Raw genomic sequence first — 26,404 nt, 5'->3', positions numbered from 1 at the left:
GCTATTATTTCCAACCTTAAATAGTGCACTTATATAGGGGAGTTAAAGAGATTTGGAATTCAGCCACACAACTTGAGCAGAGTGGCTTTCCAGCCCACTGTGTCTATGGATAAAGCTTCAGTCTATGGAATTACAGTATATACCTGCATTAGGTGCTACCAACACGTATTTCTCGCGCTAGAAATTGTGTTTAATGATGTCACGTGTTATATGCGAAAGATATGATTGGCTATTGCTAGCGACTCTCGCCGATCAGTCTGGCTCCCGATTAGTTTTTCGAATCTGCTGTGAGATGAGTCGGTACCATCGGAAACTAGTCTTTACGCCTGACTCGCGACTTCAGTTGGCTCGGTACGCTGAAAATCGGCGTAGTGTGCGGCTAGCTAAAGAGTAATGGATCGGAGTAGTGCCTTTAAAGCGTTAATTATTGTGCAGGTGCTATTTACATGTTTAATTTTAGAAGCCCAACTACTGCTCCAAGAGCACAGGCGATGTGATTAGGGGGGAGGATTTGGGGAAATAGCCATCTACAGGTTTGGAATGCTTATGAATGTGATTGAAAACGCAGATGTTCGGTTATGTGTGGAAGGGATTTTTTTCGAAGACGAGGTGGTGTGGATAAAACATTTTTATAAACGGAGGGGGGGGGGAATGTTCAGTTTTAAAAATACCCGGCTACGTGTGTACATGGCATCAGGCTGATTTTCTCAGGCTTTATAAGGGGGAGGAGGGGTGGAGACGCGGGGGGTGGAGCATGGCGAGGGCGGGCGGGTTTCTTTTCAAACTATGGCTTGCGGGAACCGTTATTCCAAAATCTCATACCCCACCTTTAAGTGGGCGGGTTTTAGAACGTGATTGGCCGGAAATCGCTCAACCAAATCTGGCAACACTGACCACGAGGGGAGAGAGAGAGAGAGAGGGCGGAGATGCCTGATGGCGAGTGTGAGCTTTTTGTTTCAGAGGCAGAGTGTGTAGTTTCGGTTCTCAGAGACTGTCTGTCTGCTCGCCATTCTTGACCTGGATATCGGAGCTGCGCCTGCTGGGTGCAGCCAGAGACTTTCTGCTCGGAGCTTTCTGTTTGGAGCTGCAGTTCTAGTTTAGCATAGCCGCTAAGCTAATCCAGAGCGGGTTATTAGCATCCGCTAGCACAGTGAATACACTTAGCCGAGAGCAGCTAACCGGCTCCTATGGACTGCCTCGCGGTCTCAGCGCGGGACCCGGGGATCCATCCTGACCGCTGCTGATCTGCGTGGGACTCCTCTCGCCCGGACGTGTTCGCGGGCTGCCTGGAAGAGACTCCACCGCCTTCTCACCTGCTCCCCTCCATTCTGGCTGCCTGTGCTGCATCATCGCCTGTCCTCGGGACCGGGACCGGGGAAACTGCTGCTCTCAGCTGCACTGCAGGCGAGGGTTTCAGTTATTTGTTCTACTTTAAAGGGTTTTCTCTAACTTTTAAAGGCACTAGTGATACATTAAACATATTATTCGTGGTACTTAAAGGTATTGTCCAACTTAAAGGGTATTTGATCATTTTCATTGAAACTTAAAGGAGTATAATTTTGTTGACTGAAAGCAGATCTTTGTGATTTGATTTTTGTGATTCAAATAGACGAAGAAAGATATAAGTTTTTATTTAATTTTATTTTTTGTCAGATAGGGTTGTTATGTTGTGAACTCATATTAAAAGCTAAATAAATAACTGACTGGTTATTTCCTTAAAGTTTGTATATTTCTTAGACACCCTAAGGGTAAAGGTGAGTAATGTAGCTGCCCATCATTCAGTTGTTGTAAAACTATGATTACAAGGGGCTTTATTTTAAGTTAAACTAGCTGCTTTACGAACCCAGGGCCCCTCTCTGCGGTAATGGTGAGAAGTGGGCTACAAACTAATTTATCAACAAGGCTGAAAGTTGTGCTTGAGGTGTCAGTAGGTGGAAAAGTCCAGAAAATTAAGATCCATTCTGTGAGTATTTCATGAAATTAATCCTAATCAGTGCAGCTACAGTACATGGGTTATACAACCCCGATTCCAAAAAAGTTGGGACAAATTGTAAATAAAACCGGAATGCAATAATTTACAAATCTCAAAAACTGATATTGTATTCACAATAGAACATAGACAACATATCAAATGTCGAAAGTGAGACATTTTGAAATTTCATGACAGCAACACGTCTCAAAGTTGGGACAGGGGCAATAAGAGGCTGGAAAAGTTAAAGGAATAGCTGGAGGACCAAATTGCAACTCGTTAGGTCAATTGGCAATAGGTCATTAACATGACTGGGTATAAAAAGAGCATCTTGGAGTGGCAGCGGCTCTCAGAAGTAAAGATGGGAAGAGGATCACCCAATCCCCCTAATTCTGCGCCGACAAATAGTGGAGCAATATCAGAAAGGAGTTCGACAGTGTAAAATTGCAAAGGGTTTGAACATATCATCATCTACAGTGCATAATATCATCAAAAGATTCAGAGAATCTGGAAGAATCTCTGTGCGTAAGGGTCAAGGCTGGAAAACCATACTGGGTGCCCGTGATCTTCGGGCCCTTAGACGGCACTGCATCACATACAGGCATGCTTCTGTATTGGAAATCACAAAATGGGCTCAGGAATATTTCCAGAGAACATTATCTGTGAACACAATTCACCGTGCCATCCGCTGTCGCCAGCTAAAACTCTATAGTTCAAAGAAGAAGCCGTATCTAAACATGATCCAGAAGCGCAGACGTCTTCTCTGGGCCAAGGCTCATTTAAAATGGACTGTGGCAAAGTGGAAAAGTGTTCTGTGGTCAGACGAATCAAAATTTGAAGTTCTTTATGGAAATCAGGGACGCCGTGTCATTCGGACTAAAGAGGAGAAGGACGACCCAAGTTGTTATCAGCGCTCAGTTCAGAAGCCTGCATCTCTGATGGTATGGGGTTGCATTAGTGCGTGTGGCATGGGCAGCTTACACATCTGGAAAGACACCATCAATGCTGAAAGGTATATCCAGGTTCTAGAGCAACATATGCTCCCATCCAGACGACGTCTCTTTCAGGGAAGACCTTGCATTTTCCAACGTGACAATGCCAAACCACATACTGCATCAATTACAGCATCATGGCTGCGTAGAAGAAGGGTCCGGGTACTGAACTGGCCAGCCTGCAGTCCAGATCTTTCACCCATAGAAAACATTTGGTGCATCATAAAACGGAAGATACGACAAAAAAGACCTAAGACAGTTGAGCAACTAGAATCCTACATTAGACAAGAATGGGTTAACATTCCTATCCCTAAACTTGAGCAACTTGTCTCCTCAGTCCCCAGACGTTTACAGACTGTTGTAAAGAGAAAAGGGGATGTCTCACAGTGGGAAACATGACCTTGTCCCAACTTTTTTGAGATGTGTTGTTGTCATGAAATTTAAAATCACCTAATTTTTCTCTTTAAATGATACATTTTCTCAGTTTAAACATTTGATATGTCATCTATGTTCTATTCTGAATAAAATATGGAATTTTGAAACTTCCACATCATTGCATTCCGTTTTTATTTACAATTTGTACTTTGTCCCAACTTTTTTGGAATCGGGGTTATATTTCTGCACTGAAGGGAGAGGAAATTGGTAATAGCGGAGTGTTCATGATCTCTCTGTGTTTGTGCTCCTCCTCTCTCTATCACTCTCTCTCTTTAACACACAGAACCAGGAAGTAACTTGTCATTTCAGAGAAAACAAAACTGATCTCTCTCGTTGCGATTTCAGGAAAATGGCTGAGGCCAGTATTTCAGTAGCTCAGGACCAGTTCATGTGTCCAGTGTGTCTGGATCTCCTGAAGGATCCGGTGACTATCTCCTGTGGTCACAGTTTCTGTAAGGTGTGTCTTAATGGCTGCTGGGATCAGGAGGATCAGAAGGGCGTCTACAGCTGTCCTCAGTGCAGAGACACTTTCACTACAAGGCCTGTTCTACGCAGAAACAACATGCTGGCTGAAGTGGTGGAGAAACTGAAGAAGACTGAAGTCCAAGCTGCTTCTCCTGCTCACTGTTACGCTGGACCTGGAGATGTGGAGTGTGATTTCTGCACCGGGAGAAAACACAAAGCCGTCAGGTCCTGTCTGATTTGTTTGGCTTCTTATTGTGAAACTCATCTGAAACCTCATCTTGAAGTTCCTGCTTTGAAAAAACACACATTAATTGAAGCCTCAGCAAAACTCCAAGAGAAGATCTGCTCTGAACATAACAAGCTGATTGAGATCTACTGTCGTACTGATCAAACCTGCATCTGTTATTTGTGTATGATGGATCATCACAACGGTCACGACACCGTCACAGCCGCAGCAGAAAGAGCTGAGAAACAGGTGAGAACTAGAAATCTTTCCAGAATTAAATCATCTTAATTATAGTTTCCCATCTAGAAACAGGTGCTTTAGTCAGTGATATGATTTGAACTTTAATTTCAATGTGTGTCTCAATCAGAAGGATTCTGTAAAAGCTGATTAAAATTGTCTGTGTTCTGGTGAACAGAGTGTTAAATTTATCTTCAGTGATGGTCGTAATCTGGTTCAGGGTGGGTTTCCTGATAACGTTGCCCTTTAGACCTAAAGAGAGAGTTGAGAGACTCTCTTAAGGAATGAACCGACTAGTGGCCTAGTGGTAGTGTGTCCGCCTCTCAATCGGGAGATCGGGAGTTCTATTCACGGTCGGGTCATACCAAAGACCATCATAAAAATGGTACCTACTGCCATCTTAAGGAATGAACGTTGTCTCTGTACGTGGTTTTCCCGAACTGACTCGTAAGAAGGAGTCTAAAGAGCAACAGGACGAAGAGCGTCTTTGCAGTTCGCGTCCCCGATATAGGCATTAGTAGCTGCTAAAGGCAATCATATTAGACATAACTAACAGTGTCCAAGTTAACTAACTATGTGTAAACATTAGACGTGGATAAGACTATAGCAACTTGGCGGGCAAATCCACAGAAAGTCACTTGACTAATCAGACTGCATAGAATAAAACATTTATATTCCACAATATGCTTCCGCAGGTCGGATGGGGAGTTTTTGTAGGCTGTGATGTGCTCCGTTTTAGGCAAAAAAAGCAAACATTTAAAATGAAACGACTCTTTATTCCTTTCAGAAAACTGAACCATGGGTTCTAGCTATAGAACCGTGGGTGTGTGCATTCCCCAGAAGAACCGCCTCCTTCCATTCTGCCATCAACTGATCGTGTTAAATAATGCTGCGGAGAAATCATTGATCTTGATTTTATCCAGTCTATGGACGTGACGTGACCCTAGTGATTACTGATAGACTGTCTCAGTGTCACCTGCGGAAAAACCAATCACGTTTTAGAAAAGAAAAGAAAAAAACATCCACTTTCAAAACTGCTTCATAGTAACGAGTAACGAGGACCTTGATAGAAATGTAGTGGAGTAAAAAGTACAATATTTGTCTTTCAAATGTAGTGAAGTTAAAGTCATAAGTTTCCACAAAAAAAATACTGAAGTAAAGTACAGATACTCAAAGTGTACTTAAGTACAGAGCTCAAGTAAATGTACTTCGTTACTGTCCACCTCTGATAATTAACTCGATGTACTTGCAAGGCCAAAAAAAGTGTGTTTCCGGTTACCCGACCGACCCTAATCCGTACCGCCCGACCCTAAACTTTTTTTTTCGTTTTTTTCCCAGTCGCGACTTTTACATATAACCCAACCGCGTGAACCGTAAGTTTTTGTCACTCACTGGGAAAATCAGGGCTTTCCACAAGCGCCGGCTGCCGGCCATACAGCCGACTACACAATTAAGTCCAGCCGGCTACTTTAATGACTTATTTTTGTAGCCCACAGGCTCTAAATATTAATTTTCGATTTTAATAAAATTAAATTTTTATCTAATGGACTGACAATAATGTCAAACTGAACCGCACTCATTTAAGTTGTGGTTCGCGCTGTTTGTACCGATAATAACCACAAATTCCCCGCCGACTTCGTTGATCAAGGGAGAGGAGCTCATCCGCGGCCCCGACATGCGGTGTGTGCGCGCGCACTCGGCGGAGGCAGTAGTGTGTCGGGGCCGTCGGAGGGAACAGAAGCAGAGATAACGCTTATTTTGTCTTTCACCTAGAGACATGATTCAAACTTTAAAACAGAGACAAAATTCTCCTGTGTGGATCTGGCATTCAACTTTTTTGCTAGGCTCTATACTTTTTGATCAGTCACAGATCAAACACCATGAGCAAATCTGGAGAAATTCAGGCTTTATAATGGGTGTCTATTGCGTTACACACCAGTGGCGCTCAGGAGTTTAGAGTGTAGGCAGCTTGAAAAAAAAAGCTCTAACTTTCTCATTTAAACTGTTTTCTCAGCCACAATTTTCACTCTACACACACAATTTTCTCAAAAGTTGTAGTCACACATTGTGTGAATCAAGACAAGTGTCTCCCTGAGCGATAGGATTTAGTTTTTGAATGAGAAGCCTGAAAGTAAGGAGAGGACAGCCGTGCTCTCCCATAGACTCACATTATAAACGTGGCAGCGCTTTTACTGCAAAATCAGAAACGTCACTTGTTTTTAACTCGCTCTAGTGTCCACATTTTTCACACTAGGGACAAAAAAAATTACATTAATGTGTTCATGGGAGCCTTGTAGCACTCAATGTGCAAGAATTTTGTGAATAGCTCCTTTTGTTTCCGTGTAAATCAGCGTTGTTCGAGGAGAGGGAACTCTGAGAAAAAGCGCTCTTTGCTTGTTATATTGTGTCTTTTCCCTGCACCGTTACCAAGGTGACGAGCGCCACTCGGAGCAGAGAGGGGCGGGGCTGCTCTCTCTCTCATGGTGTATTGAGCTGTTATATTTACAGAAAAATTCATGTTAAAAGGTGTCTCATGCTGCATCAGATTCATCAGAAGGTGGTAACTCAGGTGACCTGCAAAGAAATTCATTATATTTTGTGAAATTATTCCTGTCTAAATATAGGTTATGGCAGCCATCTTGAAAAAAAAATGCCTGCCTACCGACCCTAGTTTTGAAATCTACGTAACCGGAAACACACCCTTTTTTTTTGGCCCAATGTACAATAAAACTAATTGAACACCACCAGCAGATTCAACCCCAGTTTCCCCCGCTGACTGTGAGAGTCCCTCAGAGCCGCATGCGCATTCTGTGGATTCGGCAGCGAGCGAGTCGCTCTTTGTTTTGAACGAGTGCTCCGGGTCTCTCGTAAATTCCGAGCAAACTAAAGGACGACTTGTGCTACGATGTTGTTCGGGAAAACCACGTTAGCTTGATGATGGATCTTAAGAGGTCATTTAAAACTCTCTTGGCCTTAAGAGGCTTTCGGGAAACCCAGCCCAGATCAGTTAGTGAACATTTTTTTTCTCTCTCTCACACACACACACACACACACACACACACACACACACACACACACACACACGAGTACATAACCTTCAGAGCGAAACATGAATGTACTTTGAACTGACATTAATATGGAACCAGTTCGCTCGTACTGTATAAAAAGCTGAATGTATTTTATTTGTCCTCAGAGTGAGTTAAAGGAGGAACAGATGAAATCCCAGCAGAGAATCCAGGAGAAGCAGAAGAAGTTGCAGGAGCTGAAACAGGCTGTGAACACTATAAAGGTGAGCAGTGAGCAGAGACAGAGCTGCTCCTAGAAACACACACAACATGGACAACGAGTCATTTACAGTCCCAGTAAGAGAGGGAATGATAGATGAGCTTTACATCTTGTGTGTGTGTGTGTCCGTGTCCGTACAGCTCAGTGCACAGACAGCAGTGGAGGACAGTGAGAGGATCTTTACTGAGCTGATCAGCTCCATGGAGAAAAAGCGCTGGGAGGTGACGGAGCTGATCAGAGATCAGGAGAAGGCTGAACTGAGTCGAGCTGAACGACTCCTGGAGCAACTGGAGCAGGAGACTGCTGATCTTCAGAGGAGAGTCACTGAGCTGGAGCAGCTTTCACACACACACGATCACATCCATTTCCTCCAGGTAACACTCACTGTCTGATCTACAGAGCCAGCTGTTCCTCACACACTCTCTAAAACACCTCTCAGTAAGGGAACAATAAATGTCCCTGTCTGACATCACAAGTGGGTTTTACATTTCATTTGCTTTCTGTAGGTTTTAGCTTCTGGACGTCGCTCTCCTCCACGGGACAGACCATCATTTCACACATCCAGCGTCACTGTCCATCAACATCTCTCATTTGATGGAGTGAGGAATTATCTCTCAGATCTGAAAAAGAGACTCGAGGAATTCTGTGAGGAGGAATTCAACAAAATCCCTCCACATGGTAAGAGGAGCTGTTCCTGCTGGAGAAACAGTGATGTGTTATTTCTTAGCGATGCTCCTGCTTTCTTTTCTGCAGACACTTTATTCACCTGACACTTTGAACTAAAACACTGATTTAAAATGAATAAACTGACTGTATCACTTTAAACTCTTTCCATCTTTTACACAAACTCATGTTTCTATTTTTCTCTCCACAGCTGCAGCAGTTCAGATCATTTCAGGACCAGAACCACAGAGCAGAGAAGACTTTCTGAAATGTACATCTAACACACACACACACACACACACACACACACACACTTCTAGTCCTGTCACGATAACAAATTTTGTTGGATGATATATTGTCTCAGAAATTATTGCGATAAACGATATTATTGTTGATGTCTTTTCAAGACAATTTTATGCCACTAGTAAAATAATAATGATCATGCAAATACACCCTTTCATAGAACAGTAAACTTTTAATTAAAGGAACAGTCCACCGTACTTCCATAATGAAATATTCTCTTATCTGAATTGAGACGAGCTGCTCCGTACCTCTCCGAGCTTTGCGCGACCTCCCAGTCAGTCAGACGCGCTGTCACTCCTGTTAGCAATGTAGCTAGGCTCAGCATGGCCAATGGTATTTTTTGGGGCTGTAGTTAGATGCGACCAAACTCTTCCGCGTTTTTCCTGTTTACATAGGTTTATATGACCAGTGATATGAAACAAGTTCAGTTACACAAATTGAAACGTAGCGATTTTCTACGCTATGGAAAGTCCGCACTATAATGACAGGCGTACTAACACCTTCTGCGCGCTTCGGCAGCGCATTGATACGGAGCTCAGATATCAATGCACTGCCGAAGCGCGCAGAAGGTGTTAGTACGCCTGTCATTATAGTGCGGACTTTCCATAGCGTAGAAAATCGCTACGTTTCAATTTGTGTAACTGAACTTGTTTCATATCACTGGTCATATAAACCTATGTAAACAGGAGAAACGCGGAAGAGTTTGGTCGCATCTAACTACAGCCCCAAAAAATACCATTGGCCATGCTGAGCCTAGCTACATTGCTAACAGGAGTGACAGCGCGTCTGACTGCGTCTGACTGACTGGGAGGTCGCGCAAAGCTCGGAGAGGTACGGAGCAGCTCATCTCAATTCAGATAAGAGCATATTTCATTATGGAAGTACGGTGGACTGTTCCTTGAAGTCAACTTATTCAATTCCATGAGGCTGGCAGGGGGAGTCGGCTCTCTTCTGTGGGATCTTTAACTAGTTTTAGAATGCTAGTTTAAGCTGATATGTGATTGATCTAACGGTAAAACAGCACGAGGGCTCGAGAACTTTGACAGGTTACAATTTTACTTGGCAACAGAATGTATCTGAATTCTGATTGGTTGTTGTATCTGAATTCTGATTGGTTGTTGTTATATTACTGCCCTTTTGTTGTGTTCTTGAGCCCAGAGTGGGGGGAGGGGGGAGTGACAGGGTTCTACAGAGAAAAGTTTTCACTGCAACCGAACTGCTCTTTTCGTGACCACGCCCCCAGCGCGGATATTCATGTTCACATTGTTCAGTTTGTTTTTCTCTTTTAATTTTAGATTTCTGTTATCTGAATCTGGATCCCAACACGGCACATCGTTTCCTCATTCTGTCTGAGAAGAACAGAGCGGTGAGATGCAGTGAGAGAAAGCAGCGTTACTCTGATCATCCAGAGAGATTTGATTCCTGGCTTCAGGTGTTGTGTAAGGAGAGTGTGTGTGGACGCTGTTACTGGGAGGTGGAGTGGAGCGGTGCTGCTGTGGACATATCAGTCTCATATAAAGACATCAGCAGGAAAGGACTGGGTAATGAGTGTGGATTTGGACTCAACAATCAGTCCTGGAGACTGTACTGTTGTTCTTCTTCTTCTCTCTCTTTCTGGCACAACAACATTAAGACTGATCTCAGAGTTCCATCACCCTCCAGAATAGGAGTGTGTGTGGATCACAGTGCAGGAACTCTGTCCTTCTACAGCGTCTCTGACACGATGAAGCTCCTCCACAGAGTCCACACCACATTCACTCAGACTCTATACGCTGGGTTCTGGTCTCCTGGTTCTGTGAGATTGTGTGATCCAGTATAAAAGTTTGTAGTGTTTTCTGTAAAATTCCTGCACGTTGCCACGTTGTTGCTCAGTCGTCTGTTTCACTAGAACACAATCCAGCTGCACAAAAACACTCATTTTAATATTTAGATTAAAACAGATGAATAATTTTAAATAATTAAAAGGAAATGTTAAAAATTAACTGTCAGACAAGAAACTCGTCAAATTTGAAAAGAAAATGATCTCATGACCTTCGCATTATAAAGTTGTGTTCGTTTCATATTAAGCAGCGTCTCATTAAATAACTAATAAACAGTAATAAAGCCAGAACAGAACAACATTTTAAACCTGTTCAGGTCAAACTATATAAAAATAAAACATCACTTTTGGGATGAATTTGATTTTTCTGCTTGTGTTCTAAGATGTAAAATCCACATTCACTTTTTCAAATCTGAAGTTGTTTCTAAACCCTGAGATTTGATTGTAAAACATTGAACAATATTTAAACTCCATTAGAACATCCAGTACATGATCGGTTCAGGCTGCCGATGTCGTGTTCATCCCATATTCAGCCTGGATGATGATTGGCCCGCAGATAGAACCTTATAAATCCCGGTTTATCTGTGAGTTTGGGATTTTTATTCAAATATTACAGTCAAAGCTTTGCAGAATAAAAGATAAGAGCACAGGAGAATAAAGTTTCCCCCAGTGATGGAGTTTCTGTGCTGAACTCATTTTCAGACAGAAGCTTTTAATACTGAGGTCACGATGTCAGCAAGCCGCTGTATTGATACGCAACGGGGTTTTTTCTCCACTTTGGATGGATATTTTTAGATTATTTAATCTGTGGGAAATAACTACAGTGTCTTAAATATGTGTTTGTGAAAATCACTGTAAACCTACAACTGACTTTTTCCTCCAAAAAACATCTCTTTTAATGTTGTCATTTATTGTGTGTGTGAAGAATGATGATAAATCTGTCTCTGTGAACTGGATCTGTCTGTGCTCTGACTCCTGATTTAGATTCTCAACATGATTGTTGGAAAAACTTCTTTTTTAAAAATCCTTTTCTTTTTCAATCAAGTAAAGCAAAAAAAAAATCTGTTCCAGTTCTCAATTCTGATTGGTCAGAAGGTGTTGATTAATTTTCTATAACAGCAGCTCTGACAGTAGTGCAGGTTTATATTAATGGGCTTGCTCTATAATATGTTCTTGTTTCTATAGTAACAGCTCATTGAAGTGAAATTATTTTAGACCTGTGTGTTCTCAAAGAAAAATGAAAGAAACGTGGATGAACACTGTAATATTTAACCTGGGCATTTCTCCTCCAGACCACCAGAGGGCTTCTTCACTTCCTTAACTCATTTCCTGTCTGTTTTTATAAAATCCACATGGACCCTTCAGTTACTCTGAGCCCTTCCTGTGTGTTAGTAAATCTCCTCAGCTGTGAGCCGTGTTTATTCTGGATAGATCTCCTGTTGATGATCTCGCCTCGTCTCTGCCTTTCCCTTTGATTTTAATGATATTTCTGGTGGATGGGGTTTGAACCCTGCACTGACTGTGATTAGATAAAGTCTTGCATTAACATTACTAGCAGATTTCTTTCTTCTGCCTTTCAGGAGATTCATTTCAGTCTGTTAACAATGTTAAAATGACCCAAAGGTAAAATGACCCGTGTCAGTGTGGGTTTCCTCCTGGTTCTCCAGTGTTCTCCTACTTCTCAAAGACACATCTAATGACTGATTGAGGCGACTCAGGATCTCTGATCTCAAACATGTTCATCTACCAACTTAATTTTTATCTCTGTTCATGAGAAAGTGGGACTTCTATTAGCCATAAACAATGCAAAATAAATCAAATCAGGTTTTGACTCCCCTTGTGGTAATAAAGAGTCATTTATTTTGATTCATTTTCACTCCTCACTAAATTCCAAACTGACAGAATGAGGAAAATATTTCAGCAGAACAAATGACACTGAAGTGCAGATGACAGTGAAATTTTTCTGCTTTATTTCCATCCTTAATGAACACAATGTGGTAGTTTTTAGTGCTTGTAGTAAGACACGGTCCTGCTGTAAATCCTCTTGTGTGTCTTTTAGTGAAGATACAGAATTGATGTTTCAAGGCTGTGTGTGTGTTTCAGTGATGTAGTGCTACTCTGAAAAACTGAGCCTCCAAGTAACAACTCGATTGTATTCGCATATTGTAGAATTCTATCTCGGCGGCACGGTGGTGTAGCGGTTAGCGCTGTCGCCTCACAGCAAGAAGGTCCGGGTTCGAGCCCCGTGGCCGGCAAGGGCCTTTCTGTGCGGAGTTTGCATGTTCTCCCCGTGTCCGCGTGGGTTTCCTCCGGGTGCTCCGGTTTCCCCCACAGTCCAAAGACATGCAGGTTAGGTTAACTGGTGACTCTAAATTGACCGTAGGTGTGAATGTGAGTGTGAATGGTTGTCTGTGTCTATGTGTCAGCCCTGTGATGACCTGGCGACTTGTCCAGGGTGAACCCCGCCTTTCGCCCGTAGTCAGCTGGGATAGGCTCCAGCTTGCCTGCGACCCTGTAGAACAGGATAAAGTGGCTAGAGATAATGAGATGAGATGAGCGAATTCTATCTCGAGTTCTGATTTTAAAATGTGATTTAACCACATACACTTCATGGACAGAAAGAAAGGACAAAATGGGAAAAGAACATAAATGACATACAACCCCGATTCCAAAAAACTTGGGACAAAGTACAAATTGTAAATAAAAACAGAATGCAATGATGTGGAAGTTTCAAAATTCCATATTTTATTCAGAATAGAACATAGATGACATATCAAATGTTTAAACTGAGAAAATGTTTAAACTGAGAAAATGTATCATTTAAAGAGAAAAATTAGGTGATTTTAAATTTCATGACAACAACACATCTCAAAAAAGTTGGGACAAGGCCATGTTTACCACTGTGAGACATCCCCTTTTCTCTTTACAACAGTCTGTAAACGTCTGGGGACTGAGGAGACAAGTTGCTCAAGTTAAGGGATAGGAATGTTAACCCTTTCTTGTCTAATGTAGGATTCTAGTTGCTCAACTGTCTTTGGTCTTTTTTGTCGTATCTTCCATTTTATGATGCGCCAAATGTTTTCTATGGGTGAAAGATCTGGAGTGCAGGCTGGCCAGTTCAGTACCCGGACCCTTCTTCTACGCAGCCATGATGCTGTAATTGATGCAGTATGTGGTTTGGCATTGTCATGTTGGAAAATGCAAGGTCTTCCCTGAAAGAGACGTCGTCTGGATGGGAGCGTATGTTGCTCTAGAACCTGGATTTACCTTTCAGCATTGATGGTGTCTTTCCAGATGTGTAAGCTGCCCGTGCCACATGCACTAATGCAACCCCATACCATCAGAGATGCAGGCTTCTAAACTGAGCGCTGAGAACAACTTGGGTCGTCCTTCTTCTCTTTAGTCCGAATGACACAGCGTCCCTGATTTCCATAAAGAACTTCAAATTTTGATTCGTCTGACCACAGAACAGTTTTCCACTTTGCCACAGTCCATTTTAAATGAGCCTTGGCCCAGAGAAGACGTCTGCGCTTCTGGATCATGTTTAGATACGGCTTCTTCTTTGAACTATAGAGTTTTAGCTGGCAACGGCGGATGGCACGGTGAATTGTGTTCACAGATAATGTTCTCTGGAAATATTCCTCAGCCCATTTTGTGATTTCCAATACAGAAGCATGCCTGTATGTGATGCAGTGCCGTCTAAGGGCCCAAAGATCACGGGCACCCAGTATGGTTTTCCGGCCTTGACCCTTACGCACAGAGATTCTTCCAGATTCTCTGAATCTTTTGATGATATTATGCACTGTAGATGATGATATGTTCAAACCCTTTGCAATTTTACACTGTCGAACTCCTTTCTGATATTGCTCCACTATTTGTCGGTGCAGAATTAGGGGGATTGGTGATCCTCTTCCCATCTTTACTTCTGAGAGCCGCTGCCACTCCAAGACGCTCTTTTTATACCCAGTCATGTTAATGACCTATTGCCAATTGACCTAATGAGTTGCAATTTGGTCCTCCAGCTGTTCCTTTTTTGTACCTTTAACTTTTCCAGCCTCTTATTGCCCCTGTCCCAACTTTTTTGAGATGTGTTGCTGTCATGAAATTTCAAATGAGCCAATATTTGGCATGAAATTTCAAAATGTCTCACTTTCGACATTTGATATGTTGTCTATGTTCTATTGTGAATACAATATCAGTTTTTGAGATTTGTAAATTATTGCATTCCATTTTTATTTACAATTTGTACTTTGTCCCAACTTTTTTGGAATCGGGGTTGTAGAAACACTAATAATTTGCAGCTGCACTACTGTCAGAGCTGCTGTTATAGGGAATTAACCAACACCTTCAGACCAGAACTCTGCAGCACTCAGTACAGGATACTATACATTAATGATTCATTATTGTGGATCAGAAAACCTGACAACTGATTCAGGAGCCCACAGAGTAAACCCAGCGTATAGAGTCTGAGTGAATGTGGTGTGGACTCTGTGGAGGAGCTTCATCCTGTCAGAGACGCTGTAGAAGGACAGAGTTCCTGCACTGTGATCCACATACACTCCTATTCTGGAGGGTGATGGAACTCCGAACTCAGTCTTAATGTTGTTGTGATAGAAATGAAGAGGAGTCCGAGAACACACCAGACTCCATGACTGATCGTTGTACCCAAATATGGTCCGTCTGGGCTGCTCTTTTTTTTTGGTCCCTTTATATGAGACTGAGATGTACACACATCCCTCACTGCTCCTTTCCACCTCCCAGTAACTGCGTCCACACACACTCTCCTTACACAACACCTGAGCGATGGAGGTAAACCTCTCAGAGTGACAAGGGAACAGCTTCTCTTTATAACTGCATCTCACCGCTCTGTCCTTCTCACACAGACGGAGGGAACCATGTGCCGTGTTGGGATCCAGAGTCAGATAACAGAAATCTGAAAGAAAAGAGATGTTGCGCAATAAAGTTTATCGTGTATTAAACACTGGGGTACAATGAGTCATAATTAAACCAGTTATTCATTAGTGCCTCATATTGACACTCTCTCACACCCTCAGTTTCTTACACATTATATCAGAGAGAGAGAGAAAGAGCAAGAGATTGCACAATTCGATGATATTCCTTGTAGAATTGGTTGTATTCAAATTAGCATGGAAGGAGAGCTTCCTGAAGTATAGAAAAGCTCTTAGTGCTGCAAGATCAATGTATCTCTCCACTCTAATCGAAGATAACAAAAATAATCTTAGATTCCTTTTTAATACTGTAGCAAAATTAACTAAGAAAAAGACCACTACAGACACACACGCACCTGCAATATGCAGCAGCAACAACTTCATGAATTTTTTCAATCACAAAATTGAAAATATCCAACAAAAAAATTCAAACTACTCATTTAAGCCCAGACAACTTAAATAACCCAGTCATTAACAATATAACTGTATCAGCTCAGCAATTAGAATGTTTTACTCCCCTTCAAGAAATCAAATTAATTTCATTAATTTCCACATCAAAATCTTCTTCTTGTGTACTAGATACCTTACCTACACGTCTCTTCAAACAGATAATACCAGAAGCAATTTAACCTCTTCTAGAAATAATCAATTCTTCCCTTAGAATTGGCTACATACGCAAGTCCTTTAAACTTGCAGTTATCAACCCCCTGATTTAAAAACCTGACCTCGACCCCTGTCAGCCCAATGAAAGGCCATTAGCAAACCTCCCCTTTATCTCCAAGATCCTAGACAAAGCTGTGGCACAGCAGTTATGGTCATATTTACATAGGAATAACAACCATGAAATGTATCAGTCAGGATTTAGACCTCATCATAGCACAGAGACAGCACTGGTTAAAGTAGTAAATGACCTGTTGTTGGCATCTGGTCTGGACTGTGTCTCGCTGCTTGTGTTGCTTGACCTTAGTGCAGACTTTGACACTACTGATCATTCCATTTTCCTGGATAGACTAGAAAATGTTGTGGGAGTTAAGGGAACGGCCCTCTCCTGGCTCAGCTCTTATTTAACTGATCGCTATCAGTTTCTTGATAGATATGGTGATTTTTCTATGCATGCTGAGGTAAACTTTGGTGTTCCACAAGGTTCTGTCTTAGGTCCACTGCTTTTTTCTTTATATATGTTACCTCTTGGTGATATTATTCGTAAGCATGGTATTAATTTCCACTGTTATGCTGATGACACACAGTTGTAAGTTTCTGCAAAGCCAGCTGAGACACATCAGCTTAATAGAATTGAGGAATGTGTAAAGGACATTAGACACTGGATGCTTATTAACTTCCTTCTGCTTAATTCTGACAAGACACAAGTACTTGTACTAGGAACACATGCAGCTAGAAGTAAGTTTTCTGATTACACAGTAACTCTGGATGACCTTTCTGTTTCTGTTTCTTCATGTGCAGCAGTAAAAGACCTCAGTGTGATCATCGACTCCAGTCTTTCATTTGAAACTCATAATGATAACATTAGCCAGATAGCTTTCTTTCATCTCAGAAATATCACTAAGATAAGAAATTTAATGTCACTAAGATGCAGAAAAACTAGTTCATGCTTTTGTTACCTCCAGGTTGGATGACTGTAATGCCTTACTGTCTGGATGTTCCAATAAGTGCATAAACAAGCTCCAGTTAGTTCAAAATGCAGCAACAATGGTCCTTACTAGAACTAGAAGATATGACCCCATCACCCCTGTCTTATCCACACTGCATTGGCTCCCAATCAAATTTTGTATTGATTATACAATACTACTATTGACCTTTAAAGCACTGAATGGTCTTGTGCCACAGTACCTGAACAAACTTCTGGTCCTTTATGACCCGCCATGCCTACTTAGATCAGGTGCAGGTTATTTGTTGGTACCTCATATAGTGAAGGCAACATCAGGGGGCAGGGCCTTTTCTTACAAAGCCCCACAGTTATAGAACAACCTTCCAAGTAGTGTTCAGGACTCAGATACAGTCTCAGTGTTTAAGTCTAGGCTGAAAATATATCTTTTCAGTCAAGATAGTTTTTTATTTGGTAAAGGAGTAACTCTGGTGAGTCCTCAGGCATAGAGTGTTTTGGTAAACTGGGATATATGGATGTTGTCAGTCCAGGGGCGCAGATAGGATTTTTGAACTGGGGGGGACTGAGTTGTCAGCAAATGATTCCATTTTGTGTATATATGTGTGTGTGTGTATATATATATATATATATATATATATATATATATATATATATATACTACTGTTCAAAAGTTTGGGGTCACTGTGAAATGTCCTTATTTTTGAAAGAAAAGCACTGTTCTTTTCAATGAAGATCACTTTAAACTAATCAGAAATCCACTCTATACATTGCTAATGTGGTAAATGACTATTCTAGCTGCAAATGTCTGGTTTTTGGTGCAATATCTCCATAGGTGTATAGAGGCCCATTTCCAGCAACTATCACTCCAGTGTTCTAATGGTACAATGTGTTTGCTCATTGCCTCAGAAGGCTAATGGATGATTAGAAAACCCTTGTACAATCATGTTAGCACAGCTGAAAACAGTTGAGCTCTTTAGAGAAGCTATAAAACTGACCTTCCTTTGAGCAGATTGAGTTTCTGGAGCATCACATTTGTGGGGTCGATTAAATGCTCAAAATGGCCAGAAAAATGCCTTGACTATATTTTCTATTCGTTTTACAACTTATGGTGGTAAATAAAAGTGTGACTTTTCATGGAAAACACAAAATTGTCTGGGTGACCCCAAACTTTTGAACGGTAGTGTGTATACATGTTATTTCACCTCCCTCACTGCCATCACCAGGAACTACCTGCAGGCCAGGACAATGATAACATTTTAACATAGCCTATGGAAATCCAAAGTTTACACATTATCATCACGCACAGAAATTGCAAAACTAGTTTTAAAACCGCTAAGTTCCAACTGTTAAACATAGCGAGAGGCTGGGCTACGTGTGTGTGTGTAAAGTGTAAACCAGTGCATCCTGACTTTCTAACTATGCCTGTGTGTTGCGTGAGCAGCAGTCAGTCAACAACTCTTCGCAAAGTTTCCTTATGAAACAATATGCTCGCTGAAATTATGGCAGGGAACGCCAGATTAAACATTAAAACTGCCTTCTGAGCACTGTATCTACAGGCTACCACCGAAAGAAGGAGGCTACCAGAAAGGCATCTCTACTCCGTACGATTTTACTTTCACTACGACATTACTTTGAACAGACAATCAAAAAATTGCAAGGTGATATGATAAAGTAAGGCACAGTTTACTTACAGTCGTTGTTTTTTTTTTTGAAAAAACGATGCAATCGTTTTCTGCCTTTTGGCACCCTTCATCATGCCGTGTTGGGGTCCTGAACTAGGAGGCGCTGTCCCCGATATGCCTGTCAAACTTGTAACCATAGCAACCAAGCTCGAGCTCGCAACCTGTGCAATCTGCGCAGGTGCAGCTATGTCTGTACTGCTGTGCACCTCAATAAACCGAATGGTAATTAGTCTTTTGATTTTTCCGTGAGGTTTGCCTTATGCAAAGAAATAAGACAGCATAGACGTTTTTTCCTCCCTATAAGTGGGGGGACCGAACGAGGTGAATTTAAATCTGGGTGGGACGAATCCCCCCCGTCCCCCCCTCTATCTGCGCCCGTGTGTCAGTCCCCCACTCTCTCAGGTTTGTTGATGGTGGAATGGCTGCTGCTTTATGTCCCAGGGCTCCCTCATGCCTGTGTTACCTTCTGGCTCTCCCTTTTAGTTATGCTGTCATAGTGTTGCCAGAGTCCCTGCTTGCACTCAGCGCAAAATGTATACTGTTCTTATTCATTAGGTGACACTGGGCATACCTCACAACCTTTGTTCTCTCTCTCTCTCTTCTGTCTGTCTCTCTCTGTTGAGTTACATGTCGATCCTGAGAAACCAGTGATGCTGACCTCTTCTGCTCCTCGGACCTGCCTGATCCATCCTGATGCCCTACTTCTGGCTGGAGTCTCATCACATCACTCCTGTGGAGGACGGTCCCATATGGACAGTCGAAAGTCATACTTAGAAGATGCTCTGGACACTTACAGTAATACATTTATGTCTGAGAACTGCAGTTGACTTGCTAACTTTAGGACTGCAGTTGTCTTGAACAGTTTTGCACTCAAGTTTCCATCAATGAACAGTTTATAACTTCAACAAAACAGACTTCGTGTGAAAACTATAATGAAGTTCTTGGTTACACAGTTATAATTTCTGGCTCTGTAGGACACAGTTATGGAAGAGAGTTATTTATAATCATGCTATCAGTTATCAGCCAAATGAGGATGGGTTCCCTTTTGAGTCTGGTTCCTCGAAGGGTTTCTTCCTCGTGTCGCCTGAGGGAGTTTTTCCTTGTAAACATCGCCACAGGCTTGCTCATTGGGGATAAATTAGGGATAAAATTAGCTCATGTGGTGGCACGGTGGTACAGCACTGTCGCCTCACAGTAAGAAGGTTCTGGGTTCAAGCCCAGTGCCTGACGGGGGCCTTTATGTGTGGAGCTTGCATGTCCTCTTGGTGCTCCATGCAGGTTAGGCGAATTGGTGGCTCTAAATTGACCATAGGTGTGAGTGCGAATGGTTGTTTGTCTCTATGTGTCAGCCCTGCAATGATCTGGTGAATTGTCCAGGGTGTACCCAACCTTTCACCCATAGTCAGCTAGGATAGGCTCCAGCTTGCCCACGACCCTGCACAGGATAAGCGGCTACAGATAATGGATGGATGGATTAGTTCATGGTCAAAGTCTTTAATTTTCTGTAAAGCTGCTTTGTGGCAATGTCTGTTATTAAAAGTGCGATACAAATAAACTTGACTTGATTCTTGTATAAACTTCAGGAAAGAAAATGACTAGAATGTTATTAACCTTCATATACATTCATGGAACAAACATATCGAACTTCACCAGCGCTGTGCTGTCAGTGACACTCAACATGACACCTCCATTCTTCACTTCTCTTTATTGTGGAAGGAAACGTCTCCAAAAACAACATATGTTCTTAATGCTCTGGCAGCACTGTGTGTGTGTGTGTGTGTGTGTGTGTGTGTGTGTGTGTGTGTGTGAGAGAGAGAGAGAGAAATATGCATACATACATTGTAGAAAATCTTCTCGAGTCTTCAGCTCTGAAGGTAAATTCATCCAAACTGCTGTGACGGAGAGAAAATGGAGGTGGAATAATATACAATGATCAGAGTGTGATTTTAGGAAACAAGATGTTTGAATTTATGAATATTGGCAAAATAAATTATCTTAATATGACTGATGAACTGTATAAGTGCAATATCTTTCAGGTGGTAGCTGCGACAATGTTAAGTTCAGATAAGTACAATAAATCTTTTATGTATATGCGTGGATTTATAACATTTTACTTCCTCTCACCATATGAAGGGATTTTGTTGAATTGATTTTTCATCTCTGAGAGATAATTCCTCACTCCATCAAATGAAACATGTTGATGGACAGTAATGATGGATGAGTCGCCACATCCAGAAGAGACACCGAGAGACTGGAAACGGAGTGGTGTACGAGATGGACGAATAGTCTCAGACCACAGTGCAAGTGATATCAGACAGTGAGTGTTACCTGGAGGAAATGGATGTGATCGTGTGTGTGTGAAAGCTGCTCCAGCTCAGTGACTCTCCTCTGAAGATCAGCAATCTCCTGCTCCAGTTGCTCCAGGAGTCGTTCAGCTCGACTCAGTTCAGCCTTCTCCTGATCTCTGATCAGCTCCGTCACCTCCCAGCGCTTTTTCTCCATGGAGCTGATCAGCTCAGTAAAGATCCTCTCACTGTCCTCCACTGCTGTCTGTGCACTGAGCTGTTAGGACACACACACACACACACACACACACAAGATTTAAAGCTCATCTATCATTCCCTCTCTTACTGGGACTGTAAATGACTCGTTGTCCATGTTGTGTGTGTTTCTAGGAGCAGCTCTGTCTCTGCTCACTGCTCACCTTTATAGTGTTCACAGCCTGTTTCAGCTCCTGCACCTTCTTCTGCTTCTCCTGGATTCTCTGCTGGGATTTCATCTGCTCCTCCTTCAACTTTAACTCACTCTGACAAGAATGAACGAAATTATGTTACATCCTGAGTTAAATACTAACTTTACTAACTGTAAAGTGTTCATTCAAAGACAGGTCGAAGGTGGCAGATTATTAACTGCAATTCAAGTTAAAGATCATCCATATGCTATATCCATATGATCATCTATATGCTCTCTCTGAGTGAGGTCAAAGGTACTCAGGATGTGCTTGTAAAGCTGCTCACATCTACAGGATACATGGAACATATTTATTATTTATAATCAATTGAAGTCATGACATTTTTACACCATATGACCTGAGTAAAGCAGGATTAGAAACAAAATGTCGAAGGATTCAGTCTGAAACCATTTCTCCTTCTCACCTGTTCTTTGTCTGATGCACCTGACTCGTTGTTGTGTTCACAAAAACAGGATGAGACTTCAGTCTTCTTCAGTTTCTCCACCACTTCATCCAGCATGTTGTTTCTGCGTAGAACAGGCCTTGTAGTGAAAGTGTCTCTGCACTGAGGACAGCTGTAGACGCCCTTCTGATCCTCCTGATCCCAGCAGTCATTAATACACACCTTACAGAAACTGTGACCACAGGGGATAGCCACCGGATCCTTCAGGAGATCCAGACACACTGGACACATGAACTGGTCCTGAGCTACTGACATACTGGCCTCGGCCATTTTTCCAGACAGTGACACATACAGTAGAGATCGGAATTGTGTGCTTTGAAATGAGCGTCCTGCTGCACTGCGAGATACGATATCACAGAGCCAGAGTGGGTGGAGCTTTAAAAAGAGTAGGAGTGCATACTGTCAAAGGGGTGTGGCTGTGTGACAGTGTGTGCGCGCAGAAGCTTCAATCTCATTTTATACACCTGCTACTTTTTAATAAATCAAAGATGGTAAAGTGGTAAATTCATGATGGCGTGGATTACTTTTGTGTAACCTCACAGTCTGCTGTGTTATTCCTCAGGATAATTAAATAATATTGCCTGGCGTTGAGTGGTATATCAGATATATTCCATTCAGCTAGCATGATAATGAATGAGTCAAAGACGAGTAGCAGAATGGAATATATCTGATAGACCACAAAAAAGCCAGTCAATATTATTATTATTATTATTATTATTATTATTATTATTATACATTCCTTCCGGGTGTTCAACGCGTCTTTTTCAAAATTCTCTCAAAATCTTCTGTATTTAACAACGCAATCGTCGAAGCTATGTTTGTTCACAAATTGTCACAGTTGCTCGCTCGCTAGCATGGAAGTTTTACGTCTCCGACTTGTGACATCATGTTGCCTTGACAACCATGCAATATCTTAAAGCATATTCAACGCTCATTCTCCATTTGGTAGAGTGACGTAATACACGTAGGATAAGCGATACGCTAACAATATTGCATGCTACCAAACCGAATGAATGAAACCCGCTAGAAGGGAATAGAACACGTTTTATTCCATCGAAAAAGTCTCCTGTATGTATAATAATATTTAATATTATTAGAGCCAATAAGATCATTTTCATAATTGTGTGCGCGCTGCTCTGACTGACATTCGGTACCAAAGTATCATCTCCCACAATTCCTCTTTTACCACAGCAATTTGCCAACAATTACAAATTTCGCATCATGGTTTTTTATCCATTTATAGTTACATTAACAGTCGTTCCCTCACCAGCCTGCCTATTATCCTTCTCTTAAAGTTAATAAGACAAAAAAAAATCATGTTGTAACCAAGAAACTGCGAAGCATAAACTCCTCTGTCCTGAAGGTGTCACAAAACTTCACCTCTGACTGTTACACTGGAGACTCCTTCCAGAAATGCTAAATGAACATCTCCCTTCAGTTACGAAAACATCACCGTATAAAAGATTTTTAAAATCGGTACCGTCTCGCGTCCGTCGTAGAAATCCCTGTGAACAAGCTGGTACTATGAAAACCATAAATTCGAACGAGTGCATTAATATACGCCTGCAAAACTTTCAGAGAAAATTAATCAGTATTTTCTGGCCAATCAGAAACCAGAATGCAACAATTCAATACAAACATTCAATACTAGGTCTAACTAACAAAGAAACAAATTAACTATTCATGCACATCTGGAGTTAAATCGAGTTTGGTCATGGGAGTGGTTGGTCCTCCTCTCAGCCCAGCCAGGTAGACTTGAAGTCTCGGTTTCGTTACTCTGTCCGTCTCTCTTCATCTGGCAGGTGGCTTCTTTTGGAAGGAACGTCTGCGTGGTGTTGTGTCTCCTCATGTGGCTCAGGTCAGTCTGCGTCGAGTGGGTTACCTTATGGCGCAGGTTCGCCTTGGAGTGCATTCAACAAAATATCATGTTAAACTTATTTCGGGGCTTTCCGGACAGCTTGAGCGTAATCTAATCATGCCAGTGTATTTCAGGTGGAGCTGCTTACCAGTTTGATGGCTTTCCATCTCAGCTCCCACTCGTTCCACTCGTAAGATCTGACGATGTTGCTCTCCAGCAGGTGTGTGTCCGTCTGTGTGCTGCTCTCACTTTTGCTGATGGGTTTCACCAACAATTTCTCACCTGACTGCATCTGTGAAGACAAACTTTCTAAGAAACGCTGCTTTGCACTGGCTCACCGCATTGTTGTTGATTATTTTCTTGTCACTCTCAGGCTCACAGATGAGATGGACAAGGATGCGATTGCAGTTGAGTGGTTTTAATGTGCAGAGTGTGTGTGGAGTCTTCTTACGCAGCAACTGATTGGATCAGTATGTTGGATCAGTATGTTGGTGCTGGATCAGCCATATTTGTAGGCTAAGAGCGTTCATGGGGAATGGAGTTTGTGGTGGAGATCAGCGAGTAGGTCAAGGATGGGAAGGAGAAGACGCAAGTAAGTCACACGTCCATGATACCTGAGAGTACGGAGTGACGCTGGCAAACTGCTGATGAAGCTCGAGCAGCTGGATCAGCTCCGGGGATCTCTTCGCTCTTTCCGCGATCAGTTCGATGTACTCGTCTGCATTTGAGGCGAACTGATATGCGGCCTGCTTGGAGCTGAAGCTGTAATATTTCTCCCTGTGCTTCAGGATGCTGATATTCGGATTGCCTTTGGAAAGGAACAACAGCAGACTGAGCTTCAGAAATATGGACATCTGCCTTAAAGCGTGTCCTTTATTAATTATATTTAAAAGTCAGTACACTCACATCATTCGAAGTCTTCAAATATTTTCAAATGATCAAATGCATTCAAGAGTGACGTTGCTTTTTTGCATTTCATCCACTTTAAGGCAGTGAGAATTTTCTACAAGATGTTTTTTGAACACAGTGAAAATAGGCTTTACTTTTTTCCATTTTGAGCAGTGAATGAAATATTTCAAGAGCAATAGTAAATTATTCATAACATAGTCCGCTTGTGAATCCTTCAGACTCGTCCCAAATGTTATGTTGTCCAGGGTAAGTGTGTCCTGTAGCTGGATTTTAGAAGAAAGCCAGTCCAAAAAGTCCTCCCAAAATGTTTTTGTGTAAATACATTGAAAGAAAAGATGGTCCGTAGTTTCAATATCTGATTCACAGAAAATACAGTTGTTATCAATACTGTCAATATTGAACCTCACTCTTAGCATTCCACTGGATGGCTAAATCTCATTCAAAATCTTAACATGCGCTTCCTTCACCTTAGGACTTACAGGAAATTTTAGATATTGGGTCCTCCATTTTTTAACCTCTACTTCAGAGAACTTCTGACAGATGGAATTTCTATTTGAACGTATTGGGTACAGATTATTATTCAAATGATTATGTAGGATTTTGTTTGGTTTCTCTTTGTTAAGAAAGTCTTGTTCCATGATGTAGAGTATTGGAAGGTTAGGAGGAGGCAAACTCTCAGGATCAATGTTTTGTACAAGTTGTTTGACTGGTTGAGGAATTGCTCTGCATATTTTATTAAATTCAGCTTTTTTGCAGGTAATATTATGAATGGAGCAGAAGTTTTCATATAACAGCCAGTTGCCCTGATTATCCATAAGGTGAGATATTAACCAAATACCTTTATCCATCCAGTGTTGCAAAAAGAGAGATTTTCCATGACACAGAACATATCTATTATTCCAAATCGGTGTTTGGTGTGGTGTAAAGTTGTGGTTGTACATAAGTTTACAGCATAACAGAACCTGCTTGTGAAAGGACGCCAACTTGACTGGTAGTTTTTCTATATTAAAATCACATTTAAGGACAAACTCAATACCTCACATTTTTTTCAAATAAACCTCTGGAAAGACAAAATGAAATATTATTTTTACCTAGCAGAAAACATTTTAACCATTTTATTTTTAAGACAGCATTTAGACATTCAAAGTCAATTGCTTGTACGCCACCTTCTTTATATTCTTTTATAATTTCCGATTTTTTGATATCTTGAGCTCATCTTGTGTTAACACTACTAGCAGATTTCTTTCTTCTGCCTTTCAGCACATTCAGTTCAGTCTGTTAACAATGTCAAAATGACTCGTGTCAGTGTGGGTTTCCTCCTGGTTCTCCAGTGTTCTCCAACTTCTCAAAGACACATCTAATGACTGATTGAGGCAACTCAGGATCTCTGATCTCAGACATATTCATCTACTGACTTCATTTCCATTTCAACAATCTGTTCATGAAAAAGAACTCTTCATCGACCCAGTATAATGTTCTTGATAAATCATGATGTAAGGAATAAAAGAGGATGAGGCATGCTGCTCCAGGAAACTAATCTGCGATGAGGTGGTGGGATGTGGCCCAACACAAAGTGGATTAGTTTCCACAAACAGCACGTCATGAAGAGTTCAGGCTCTTGTTAAGCCTGGAGCGCTCATACTGAGTGAAATGGAGATTATGTAGAAAAAAAGATCCACTTTTGTGATTTCTATTTGCAATAAACAATGCGAAATCAATAAAATATGGTTTTCCTTCCTGACAGCTGCGTCCTCCTCACTTTTAAAATGGCTCCAACATTCTTTAGGGATGAAG

At 41.7% G+C, this 26,404-nt stretch overlaps 1 protein-coding gene across 1 annotated transcript in view; it reads left to right on the top strand.

Moving 5' to 3' along the window:
• The first annotated feature begins 813 nt into the window (after window positions 1-813).
• LOC132879260 (E3 ubiquitin/ISG15 ligase TRIM25-like) overlaps window positions 814-26,404 on the top strand; it is a 55,897-nt gene continuing 30,306 nt past the window's right edge. Inside the window, exons 1-6 of the mRNA XM_060913715.1 lie at window positions 814-1,404; window positions 3,742-4,336; window positions 7,518-7,613; window positions 7,750-7,983; window positions 8,116-8,287; window positions 8,484-8,543. Coding sequence (XP_060769698.1) covers window positions 3,746-4,336; window positions 7,518-7,613; window positions 7,750-7,983; window positions 8,116-8,287; window positions 8,484-8,543 — 1,153 coding nt within the window. The 5' untranslated portion in view covers window positions 814-1,404; window positions 3,742-3,745. The remainder of the gene's footprint in view (window positions 1,405-3,741; window positions 4,337-7,517; window positions 7,614-7,749; window positions 7,984-8,115; window positions 8,288-8,483; window positions 8,544-26,404) is intronic.

This window comes from Neoarius graeffei, chromosome 2 (genome assembly GCF_027579695.1).
Source record: "Neoarius graeffei isolate fNeoGra1 chromosome 2, fNeoGra1.pri, whole genome shotgun sequence".
Lineage (NCBI taxonomy): Eukaryota > Metazoa > Chordata > Actinopteri > Siluriformes > Ariidae > Neoarius > Neoarius graeffei.
Note: the sequence above shows the minus strand (reverse complement) of the source record. Positions and strands in the feature narration are given on the sequence as shown.